The 12,238-nt window shown below is 54.8% G+C and overlaps 1 protein-coding gene across 1 annotated transcript in view; it reads right to left on the reverse strand.

Moving 5' to 3' along the window:
• Positions 1 to 237: 237 nt before the first annotated feature.
• Positions 238 to 12,238, reverse strand: part of PTPN5 (protein tyrosine phosphatase non-receptor type 5) — a gene marked incomplete at both ends in the record, with an annotated part of 28,568 nt that continues 16,567 nt past the window's right edge. The window contains 11 exons of the mRNA XM_084255464.1: positions 238 to 331; positions 655 to 768; positions 860 to 1,020; positions 3,056 to 3,166; positions 3,692 to 3,829; positions 4,002 to 4,081; positions 7,539 to 7,623; positions 9,841 to 10,030; positions 11,049 to 11,290; positions 11,747 to 11,824; positions 12,040 to 12,147. Coding sequence (XP_084111590.1) covers positions 238 to 331; positions 655 to 768; positions 860 to 1,020; positions 3,056 to 3,166; positions 3,692 to 3,829; positions 4,002 to 4,081; positions 7,539 to 7,623; positions 9,841 to 10,030; positions 11,049 to 11,290; positions 11,747 to 11,824; positions 12,040 to 12,147 — 1,401 coding nt within the window. The remainder of the gene's footprint in view (positions 332 to 654; positions 769 to 859; positions 1,021 to 3,055; positions 3,167 to 3,691; positions 3,830 to 4,001; positions 4,082 to 7,538; positions 7,624 to 9,840; positions 10,031 to 11,048; positions 11,291 to 11,746; positions 11,825 to 12,039; positions 12,148 to 12,238) is intronic.

Here is a 12,238-nt window from a genome sequence, read left to right on the forward strand (position 1 = left end):
CCACCCTGCCCCACTCCCCAATATATACAGTAGGAAGAGCTATGTTGGGGGGCGGGGGAAGAGGCCAGGCCTAGGCTGACAGAGGAGGGAGGGAGCCGGCTGAAGAGAAGGAAGCAGGTGGGGTGGGGACAGGGTGCAGGCCGGGATGGAGCCAGGGCCAGGAATGGTGGCCCCAACTCCTGGGTGTGGTGGCCCAGCTGGGGGGGTTCCCCAGAGGACCTGGGGGTGGGACCACGGTCACTCCGGGGACTGGCGGGACAGCTGCTTCTCGTAGAGGCTCATAACATGGTGCACAAACTGATACTGCTCGCAGGTCTGGATCATGCCACCCCTGCCGGCAGAGGTGCACAGTCGGGATGGGGCCCAGCCCTCGGAGCACTGATTACCAGTCATTTGTGAGGCAGACTAGCGGCCTGTCTTTGTGCAGCTTGGGACAGGCAGTCCTTGCCAGCCACCCCTTCTGCCTCTTCTTGTCCCTCCCAGCTCTGGCAGAGACAGCAGGGACATATGTCCAGCTGCTCTCAGTCCTGTCCTTTGTCCACCAGCTCTATTTCTCTTCCCTCTTCATCAGTCACCATCCAGATCTGGAGCCCCCACCATCTTACTCCCTGTCCAACAGGCTCCCCATGTGCCCGCCCCCACCTGTGGGCTGACCTGTCCTGGCGGAGCTGGCACGTGGTCTTCAGGATGTCCACGATGCCCTCATGCTGCAGCTGCTGGCAGCAGATGCTGGTGGCAATGAAGCAGCCTGTCCTCCCGATCCCTGCACTGAGGGCCGATAGGAAGGGCGGGTGAGGGTATGGGCAGCCCAGGGCATGGGGAGGCTGCCTGACCCCTGCTGGTGGCTGGGAGGACGCACCTGCAGTGGACGATGATGGGGGCACAGTGGGGCCCCTCCTGCTGCGCTGCCTCCTCCACCTCCCGCACGAGATGCAGGAGTGGGGGGGCCCGGTCTGGGGTCTTCTGATCCGGCCAGGATGTGAACCAGTAATGCTTCAGGCCTCGCTCTTCGGTCCCGCTCTGTCCAGGAGACAGAGCCCCACCCCAGATACACGTGAACTCTGAGCCCACAGACCAGCCCAGAGACAGATGGGATGGGACGAGGAAGGCACGGAATGGCATGTCTGGCCTCTGCCCTCTATACCATATTGCCCAGAGGGGCCAGACAGACACCCCAAGCCAACTAGCACGGCATTGGTCTTCACGAGGTCTGCACCAGCAACTCCAGGATCATCCAAGATTGGCTGAGTCCTTTCTGCAATTCAATTCTGTCTCCCGGGGTCCTTATCTAAGCAAACTCTCCAGTCTGCCCTTAGTCACAGAAACGGAGTCCCTGGGACCTCTTGCCTCATTGTGCTTGATCAGCCCACCGGGAGTATCTCTGGCTTTCTCGCCTCTCCATGGCCCCTTCTCCAACTCCATTTTGGCCTTCAGGTCTGGACAGCGTGAGACCTCTCTCCTCCACCCCACCATTCCACAATTGACAACACAAATCGGAACATGCTGCTCTCTAGCTCAGAACCCTTCCATGGCTTTTGTTGCTCTCCAGATGAAACCCACTCTCTTTCAGCCAGGCAAGTGAAAAAGGCAGCACTAGGGCTACTCCACCAGGCCCATCTCCTGCCCCTGCATACCTGCATGTGATGCTCCCACACATGATTTACAGTCTCTCTCTCTCTCTCTCTCACACACACACACACACACACATACACACACCCTACCTTACTTTTTCTTTTTTCCTCTGGCTGTAATGTCCAACTCTTATTCACTCTTCAAAACCCCAATCAGCATCACCACTTCAAGGAGACCCTCCACGGGCAGCCTGACAGGCAGTGTCCTTCTGTGTTTTAAACTAACTTGGTACTTACTACGGGTGCTCCTTGAGGAGAGCGTTCAGGATTTGGATAGCTCTGTATTCCCAGTACCCACCCCAGAACCAGGGCCCAGGGCAAGTGCTTGTAAAGGTTTATGGATAGAAATACCCCTGAATCCCAAGCTGTCCTGATTCTTCCTTAACCACTCCTGTGGTGCAGAGATGAGGCAGGTCCATGTCAACCCAGCCTCTCTTTTTGGGGAAACTGGAAGATGGTCCTTTGGGTCCCAGGATTACCAGACTGTGAGAGCTACTACAGTCTCTATGGCTCCCCTCACCCCCACCTGCTGAACCTTTCTGCCTTCTAGCAAGGCCTGTATCTTGGAGCTGCTCAGGTGGGCACTGCTCTCTGGGGGCTGCCTGCTCCTTGACTCCCCATCTTGCACCCTCTCCCATGGGAGTGAGGCAACTCAGGACACATTCCAGGCCTTGAGCTGGTCGCTGTTGTTACAGCTTCAGTGGGCTTTTGGGTATTTCTGAACAGGGTGTCAGCTTCCTGGTGCCTGGCTCAGGGATTCCAGCTTTCGCGGTTATTACATGAGCTCTACCTTTCCCAAACATGGGTTTTATTCTCAAAAACACAACCCACAAATCCTTCTGGTTCCAAAGGAACAGTCTCCTCTATTATGCATATCCTGGAAGAAGAACAACTTCAGGGTAGGAGGATGCCCCCACTCTTCTGGGCTGTTTTGTATTGCTCATATTTTCTACATCTTCCTCCCCCCCACCCCCCCCCACCCGTTTTCTGTAACCACAACCGCCTTGTGCAATCCAAACCCAGTGAGGAGTGCCTGCTCTCTGGTGGACAGACTGAGCACTACAGGCTGTTTCTAGCGGCGATCCCAAAAGTCACAATGGACCTTCACGTATAAGGACAAGGCTGGAGCTTGCTGAAACTCCGTGTCCAGAGAGTCCTGGATTTGGGTGCATTTGAAGCAGATATGGAAGGCATTATGAATGACAGTGCGGACAGAGAGAGAACCCCACATGAAATAAAACTGAGGTTTGTTCCAGCTGATGGCCCCAAGTCCGTTCACTTGTTCCTATATCCCTGCTTATCACTAAATCCTGGAAATAACATAGGCCTTGATTTCAGCTATAGGGGACTCTGGGAACCCATTATCTCTGAAGTCCCCAATAAAGCTGCTCATCCTCCCAGCCCCACCGTGCCCCAGGTCTCACCCTGAGGGAGATGAGTCGCAGCCGGTAATCCTCAGTGTGGATGACTTTCTGCACAGTGATCTCCACGTCATCGTACACCACGTGCTCCTCCGGCCAGTACTCGGTGCACTTCTGTATGGACCCAGATCAGGCTGTGACCTACTCCCCATTCCCCAACCTTGATCTCTCCAACACCCCGCCAAGCCCGGTGGGGAGAGATATAAAATGACAACAGGTGCAGGGAATTCATATTGGGTTCAAACTTCAGCTTCATAACCTGTAAGTTCTTTCCCTTTTTGGAACCTCAGTTTCCTAACCTAGAAATGAGAGTGATATCTATTTTGAAGGGCTTTTTATAGGGATTCAATTTAGTGGGCCATTATGGGTATGGAAGTAGCAGCACCAGCCCGGGCAGGCTGGGAGGCAGCACAGCATCCTGTTTGAGATCATGGGCACTAGAGGGGTCCCTGACTACCTGTGTGGCTCTGAGTGAGTGAGCTGAGCTCCCTGAGCCTCACTTTGGCAGTGGAGAGAACATTACCAGCCTCCCAAAGTTGCAGCAAGGATTAACATGAAAACAAGATGCTTAGTGGAGGGGCACGGAGCAGTAGACACTGGATACCAGTGCAGGGGGATTGGGGGTTGCGGGGGCCCCACCTCGTTCATCTCCTCGATGTTGGTGATCATGACAATGATGGGCGTGCGCTCCTGCCACACCATGCGCCAGAAGTCGCCGACTGTGCTGACGATGGGTCCCTGAGTGGCGATGTACACCTTCTCTTCCCCACCATAGCCCTGTAGCCAGCCAAGTCCAGGCCGTCAGGGTCACACCAGTGCTCCCACGGCCCCAAGCCACACTCAGGTCTTCCTGGGGGGCCGCAGGAGCCATTCTGCTTAAGGACAAACCCAGAGGATGGATCCCAGCAGTTGGGCCTCCCTTTCAGGGACAGTCGATGGGGCTACATACCCGGATGTAGTTGGCGTTGATGTAGGAGCTCAGAGGGTCGTCAGGGTCTGGTGATGTCAGACACACTCTGCTGTGAGGGTCTGGGGTGGGGAGAGACAGGTGAGGCTGGGAGCTGTGGCCTCTGTGAAAGGCCCACTTCAGGGTACCCACATTTTTTTCTGGGACCCTTGAAATTGCCTCTTTCCTGGGTCCAGTAGAAAAACATGGACCAATCCCAGCAGCCCACGCTGGTGGTGAGGGCCTAGGTAAGAAGAGGGTAGAGAGAAAGGCCCTGGGTCTCTATCTCTGCAGGGCCAATGTCTGCCCCTTGCCTGTGTTCCTTCAGTCCCCATGGAAGCAAAGAGAGGAATTACCTACGGTGCATCCTGGATTGAAGGGGGACAAGAATTTGGAGCCTGCACTCAGCGATGTGTGTGTAGGCTTGTAAAACACATGGCCTTTCTAATCCCCTAAGGCCTTTCTAAGTTTCCTGTTTTGGTAAGATAAAAGAGAAAACTGTTGTGAAAGTGCCCTGTAGAGTGTAAAGAACTTTACAAAAACAGGGCTGTTAAGATTTAGGGGTTGAGGATGAGGGAGAATGCTGGGATGAAGGGGGGAGAGACATCCATGTGTGACCTTGGAAACACAGACACGTGTGCACCAAGTTGCTTTTCCTGCAATGTATTTACATGTCAAATCCCATAGTAACAGATCTCACAACATCTTGTTCTTCCTGGAGTAGAATCTGTTTTGTTCCAGCTGCTGCCTCCCTGCATTGCCTGCTCTGTCAGCTAGCAGAGGCTGGGCCTGAGACGAGAGGCTGGTGGGCCTGGAGCCCCTGTTCTGACCTAGCTTTGGGGCCAGCTCATTGTCTTGTCCCTGGGCCTCAGTTTCTCTCCTGCAGAAACTGAGAAATGGGCATTTCTAGCATGCACAGCGGGGGCCTCAGAGTCCCAGATCACCTGGGCAGCGCCTCCTCTGGCCAGATGCCAGGACCTTTGGTATTGAAGAACCTCCTTGGGGATTATGCTCAGTGAAATAAGTCAGAAGGAAAAAGAAAAATATCGGATGGTTTCACTTATAGGAGAAATACAGGGAAACTAAACAAAGGGTCAGAGAAAAAGACAAGACTTGCAGGCAAACTATAGATCTGAGGCATATAGCAGGGGAGGGGAGGGAGAGGGATCAAAACAGGGGAGGGAAGGGCACAAGGCACTGTGGTGATGGTTCACAGGTGATGTGGTGGTGAGAAAATTATGGGACTACACCTGAGGGGAGAAGTCAAATACTGTACAAAAATGAACAATTAAAAAAAAAAAAGCTCCTTGGAATGGAAACGGTTCCACTGACCCTCTGCACCTGTCCCTGTGCGGGGAGTAGGGGCTCCTCGGTAAACAAGGTTCCTGCCCCTGAGTGCTGGGCAGGCAGGCTGTGTGACCTGTGGGCACAGGGGCTGGGCGAGGGAACAGAGAGACCTGTGACTTGGCTGGGGCAGGGGAGGTGGCAATGGCTGGTTTGAGGGACTGGCAGGAGAAGGGGCAAGAAACCCTCTTTTGTGGGGTTCAAGTGCCCAAGGGAAGGTGGGTCTGGTGAGAGATGAGGCTGGAGGGCCACAGGTTCACAGAGGATCTTAGAAGCCATATTCTCAGAGCTGGGCCTAACCCTGAGGGTCACAGTGTGATGTCAGTGTCTAAGGGAGGAAAGTGACACCACTCGACTCTGTTCGGTATCATTTTGGGGGCAGTGATAGAAGGCCAGGGGGAGAGAACACAGAAGTCAGGATGTCAGATTGGAAGTGACTGCAGTGACCGCAGTAAGGAGGGCCACAGGCAGAGGGCCCCTGCCCCAGTGCCTGAGTGTTCAAACACGCCTCCAGGGCATCATGTCAGAGCAGCCTATATAAATGGTGGCCCCTGGAAATGAGCAACATGGAAGCCTTGACCCCGCCCCCCCCATCCTCCCAAATTGGATGAGGAGAGGGGGAGCAAGATTTGAGAGGTATTTACCCACCCACACAGGTGCACAATGTCTCCTGCGTGCCAGGTCGAGTTTTGGTGGTGGAGACAGGGTGGTGGAAAGGACAGAAACTGCTCCCCTGCCTCTTGTCCTCTGTGCTGTCTGCTGGGCTGCCACTCTCTGGCCATGAATATCCTCCCCCAGAGTGTGACTCTGTGTGGTCTGGGTCTCAGTCATGTCTGAATCCTCAGTCACTGGGGCAGAAGGGGCTCAGGAAATGTGCCGAAAGAACGAGAACAAGCCTCAGGGTGTCCTGGATCTGAGAGGGGGCAATCGCCAAGCCTGACCTGCCCTCCGCTCCCCTTGACCCTGAGGTCCATTCTTGCTGGACACAGTAGTCCTGTGTTGGGCTTGGGGAGGGAGGTGTGCTGGAGGCTCAGAGCCTGGTTGGAGGGGGCTCGAGGCCTCTGTGCCACTAGGAGAGATCAGGTGAGCAACGACCCCGTCACCCGCCCTTCCCCAGTGGCCATTCTGAGTGACCCACAAAGCCTTAGGTTCTGGGGTACCCAGTCTTCCTCCATGCGGGGCTGGAGGAGGGCTGAGATGAGGGACGAGGTGAGCAGCCCTGAATAATGCATCTTGGCCTTAAATGGTGCTTTGTTTAACCGGAACTACCTTGAGACTGTGTAACCATAGCAACCACAAGTCGATATTTTAAAAGTTAAAAATAAGTCATGACATCTTACATGTTGTTGGAGACGCTGATGGCAAAACTGCTCTTTGAAAGCCTTGTTACTCCATAAACTGAGCAAAGTAGGTTTGTGGGAATTTACTTTCAACCAGTCACCCCCAAGCTAGCCCTCAGGGGCTGAGGTCAGAACTTGCCAGGGGTGATAGCAGACAGGGGCTTAATGAAATTAAAGTGACACCCCAGTGCTGAAAGAGGAATATTAATTAGGCCACCTGATCTAAGCCACCTCCATAGGGGCGAGACCCCTATCAGATATGCTCATGCCTCCTTGCCTGATCCCCCTCCCCCGAGTGATGGGGTGCTTACTACCTGTCACGCAGCTCATTCCCTGGTGACTCTGCCTGAGAGAAGACTCACAATCTGATCAAACTGAACTCAAGAGAGACAAAAAACCAAATTCTGGGGTCACAGAGCTCAGGGTTGGAGACTCAGTTCTGTACTTCCTGGCTGAGTGACTGTGGGCGAGCCATTTAACCTCTTTGGGCCTGAAATTCCTTTCTTTCATATCTGCCCACTCTCAAGAGATAAAGACATGAAGAAGCTTTTCCATCACAATTCCGTGCATTTTCCAGGAGCTGCTGTTGTTGTCCTCTCTCTCTCTCTCTCTCTCTCTCCCTCCCCTGGAGCTTCCAGAGCCCAGTGCAACACCTGGCCAGGCTGGCGTCCCTGACCTGGGAGTGGCCTAGCTCTGCCCCCACTAGGGAGCTTCCCTGCACTGGGCACCCCCACCCCTTCTCCTTGTGATCCTGGAGCCCAGCTCTGGGTGAAAGTCTTCCTTGGGGTGAGGAGCCCTGGGGAGGGGAGTCTGCCTGCTCCCCCTCTCCCCCCTACCCCCAGCACTGAGTACTCACTGGGAAGGATGGTTTTGTATCGGTTCTTCCGCACCAGCCCAGGGATGTCATATTCTTTTGGATCCACAAAGTTCATGGGGATTTCCTGCAGGAGGGGGACAGCTGTGAGCTGGCCTTCATGAACATTCGAATCCAGGGACTGCTGTGTCCCCAACTTCTAGTGCAGGGGCTGGCTTGAGCGCATGCATTCATTCAACAGACACTATCAAGGAGTTAATGCACATAAAGAGCATTTGGGACAGTGCCTGGCACATGCTGAGTGCGTGATAAATATTATTTCTATTGTTTATACTGAGGGCTGGCCTGGCGTTGTAGTAGACACTCAATAAATGATGATGAGCAAAGAAGAATAAAGGAAAAGTGACCTGGCCAATCACTGCCTTTTTCACCCTACGCCTGCAACAGCCAGACTGGGTGGCTTTACTGACCAGAGTTCCAGCCCTGAGCATCCTCACTTCAGGACTTTGGTTTGTGCTGCCGGCTCATCCACCCCATCCTCATCTTCGTACATCCTTTTCATCTAAGATGTCACCTCCTCTGAGAAGCCTTCCCTGATTCACCAGCAGGAAAGGAGGCCCCTCCTGAGCTCCCAGGGCGGCATCTGCATCTCCTGACTACTTTCAAGACAGAATCTCTCTGCTTGGCATATAAGGTCTTCTAGGCTGCCTTTCTTTACTGCCAGCTGTTCTTAAGACACCCGCCTTCGAACTGTGCTGGTCTCTTTGCTGTGGCTAGTTTGCTCCACCTGCCTCCAGGCCTGAACTCCTGGCATTCTGCTCACAGCACTGCTGGTCTCACCTTTCTTCAGCCGTCCAAATAGTTTCCACCCTTGAAGTTTCACCTCGAGAGGGCCCTCCTATACCCTCTGGGATGATTCCCCAGTACCTCTGGCCTCTTGGCTCCCCTTCTGTCTATCCACGCAGTCTGGCCTGACTACATACCTTTTCATAGTGTTCACACACTAAGTATGAGCTTTGTCAAACAGGGTCGTAATACTCGCCTTCGAGGGTTGTGAGAATCAGAATGAGGCATGTGCACAAGCGACACAGAGTGGGGTGCAGGCTAGTTCCTTTCTCTAGGATTGGGTACAATCCACAACAATCTATTGCATAGACAATGACATTGAGGACAAGGGGAGGTGATGGCCTTGGGAACTCGGAGCTGAGGGGGCTTTTTAGAGGTATCCAGTGTGTGTGTGTGTGGGGGGGGTGATGTGAGTAAAGGCACAGGAAGGGGGGAGCTGGCCCAGCTTGAAGTGGACACTCCTTGCAAGGAGTGGGAGCAGAAGGCTGGAAAAGGAGACAGGGCTTCACGACTTGGGGGGCAGGGGATGATTGCTCACACATGTCAAGTTCTGTAGAATTTGGTGCAGGGGATAGAGGATGCTGGAGGTGTTCTCAGAGGGGAGAGATGTCTAGTCCAGGTGGGGGCAGGGCAGCCTGGGGTGAGAGGAGTTGTGAGGGAGGCACACTCCCCAAATCCTCATGGCTTCTCGCCCATTCCTGCCCACAGAGGTGGGAGGGTAACCTGACAAGTGAATTTGATTGGGGAACCAACCACTCTTTCTTCCTCCTCTTGAGGTCCTCTTGTCAAGAAAGAATTAGAGGGGTGCCCCCACAGGAGGGCCTATGATGTGCCAGCACTGCCTGGGGTGGGTGGAAAGTTTGTTAATTTGGGGAACTGGTATTGGGAAGCTGACTGTCACTACATACCAAAGTCACACTTCAAATCTATCCTTTATCCACCAAAACAAAGGTGATTTGGGGATCTCCATGTCCTAACTCGGTTCTAGTTGAGTGCTTAGGCATGTAGAATGGGGGTGCCATTTCTTAGGCCCCTTAAACACAGCTGTAGGCTGTTGCAGAAGTATAGGGAGGTGATTAGGACTCAAAGCTAGAGTCACAGGGGTAAAAAGGAGGTGACTGGAGAGATTGCAAAAGGGGACATATATGTGCATGGGATGTTGGGCAGGACGAGGGTGGGAAACAGCAGAATCAGCAAAGAAGGTTTTCCAAGCACAAGAAAGATTTGGAGATGCTGCGGTCCACCACTCACAGGGTGTGTGTGTGCGTGGGGTTCTTATCTATCTCTTTAATTCCTGGAACATCCCTATTACTTCCCCCCCCCCCCATTTTCCAAGTGAGGACATGGAAGCCCAGAGGGACAGCAGCTTGATAATGAAATGATGGTAGTCTGTTAGGGCTGGGTTCTGGGCACCCTGCTCCACCACCCTGCAGGGAGGACGATCTGTGTGCAGAGAAGGGTCCCCTCACCCTGGAGTTGTTGGCTCAGGGGGACTTACGAAGAATTCTGCCTGCAGCAGGAAGGGGTCCAGGGCCTTCTCGTGAAGCTCCTCAGCCTGGAGGACGCGGGAGGCGCTGAGCAGGTACTCGCGGGCCGACTCTTCCCGCGGGGACATGAGATAGCCGAAGCCCTCCTCGGTGCAGCCAGGGGTACACATGTCCAAGGTCAGGGAGACATTGGAGCCCCTCCTGGAAGGGCCAGGAGAGAGGGGGGGGGTTGAGTCTTGGGGCAAAGGGAGCATCAACTGGAGACCTTGGAGCAGGAAGATGAGGGAGGGTGAGCTCGGGGTGGGAATAAGGTGGGGTCTAGCAGGAGTCACCCCAGACTAGGAGAATGAGTCTTAGCCCCAGAACTGAGGGGTGTCTCCTACATCCTGCAGCAGAGTAGGTGAGTGGGGGCCTAGGGTCCCGGTTCCAAAGGTTGCATCCAGGGCAACCTCTGTGGTCCCCAGCGAATTCCCAGTGTGAGGGCATCGACCTAGAACAAAGCAGAGGGGCTTGCCCTTGGTGTCCTGGTCCTCGGCCTGGCAGTCTGGATTGTGCCTGCCAAAGAGGGGTACAGGGGTGGCATAGTGGTGGCAAGGATGTCTATCCTGGACAGAATCTAGTGTTTGGCTTTAAAGGTGCAGAACCAGAAGGGGCCTTGGTATACAGAAAGAGAAACTGAGTCCCTTGGGCCCTGGGAGTCAGAGCAGGGACAAGAATTGTCCAGCATCCACGTAAGGAAGTGTCAGAGCTGATTCCTCCTGCAGCCTTCCTGCATGACATCAGGTGGGTAACTCAAACCTGGCATGCTCTGGCTTCCCCAGCTAGGCTCTGAAAAGAGGGTGCTACCCCTCCCAGAGTGCTCTGTACAGTACTAAGAGACACTACAAAAGTAGGGTTCTGTGGTGAAGTGATTTTGAGGGATGCCACCTACTGCCCCCTTGTTATTTACAATGAACACAAGCTGTTAAAGGCCCTGACAAGTCCTGCAGTAGCCACCAACCCAAATGGACTTGAGCTCAAATGTGAGCATGCACATGTGCACAGCAGTACTGCTCAGCATTCACCTTGGGGCCTTCTGGCACCACATGTGTCTACACTGGCTAAGCTATGAGGCCAGCTCTGTCTTGGGCCCCGGGAGGCAGAGCCAGGCATCTGCCCTTCTGATGGCAGCTGAGAGCTCAAGGTCCCGCAGAGCCCGCCCCTCCTCTACCCTTCCCACCTCTCTTGCAGACCCATGGCTTTGACGGTCAGGGAGGTGGGGTCGGCCTCAGGCTTGATGTCCATCACGCAGTCAAACACAGGAGTCTCAGGGACGGGGTCCAGGTCCAGGAAGTCATCCTCGACCTTCTCCTCCATCCATTCTGAGTAGGTGAAGGAGGGCTGGCGGCTCACCGACTGGCGCCTGTCCTCAGGGGGTAGCGGAGTGGGTGGCTCCGGGGAAGCCCGCAGGAGGTGCCACACCTAGTTGGGGGTACACGGCATCACGGATCTGGAACCATGTTCCCTGGTGATGGGGGTGCCATGGGATTGGGTCCCCTGACCTTATTGTGTCTACAGCAGTCCCGCTTTCCTGGAACTGTCTGCTAGGCACAGCCCTACAGCCAGAGGGGAGGTGCCACCCCCGCCCTGTCCTCCCCCGACCCTCAGTTTCTTGTGGATTGAGGCCTGCTATGTGAGGCGTGGGGGTTCCTACACCAGTCTTCTCTCTTCCTCAGCCCCTTTCCCCTGCCTAGAACACTGCAGACTAGAAAAAGGGTGTCTCTCCCTCCAGGGAGGTCACACTGGTGGTGCAAGTTGCTGATCACCCATGCAGGCCCAATTCAGAAAGTCCAGCCTGCAGGTCAGATGGGAGCCTGTGAGGCCCAGGGCCTTGGGTAGAGGAGGAGAGCACTGAGGCTGGGTCAGGAGGTGCCTTACCAAGCTGGTAACGAGGACTACTGTCAGAGAGACCAGCAGCAGCTGGGAGACTTCCCAGGATCCCACGCCCAGCCAGGCCTGGGGACATCAGACAGACAGGTCAGGGCTTTGGTGGGGGCATGGTTCTCATCTGTTTCAACAGGGGTAGAACAGGTCTGGGGTGAGGAGCAGGCAGAGGAGCTTCAGGGGTATGGAAGTATCTACTGAATGCGAGAAGCCCCACCCAGGGGTTGGTGGGATGGGAAGCCCCCAGCCGCTCCCTCCTACCCTGGGGCTCCCTGGGGCTGACTTACCATGGGTCCCAGCTGTCTGGGGAGTGTAAGCAAGGAGGAGACGAGGTCTGTGGCATTCTGCGACCAGCTGGGGCCATAGCCGCTGAACCAGAGCACCCCGAAGGCAAGCTGGGGCAGCCAGGGGCAGGGACTGAGTTTGGAGTCTGGGCTCCTGGTTCCCATATTCCCCCTGTAGAGCTCACCTCCTACCTTGACCTGG

This window comes from Talpa europaea, assembly GCF_964194135.1.
Source record: "Talpa europaea genome assembly, chromosome: 1".
In the NCBI taxonomy this organism is placed as follows: domain Eukaryota; kingdom Metazoa; phylum Chordata; class Mammalia; order Eulipotyphla; family Talpidae; genus Talpa; species Talpa europaea.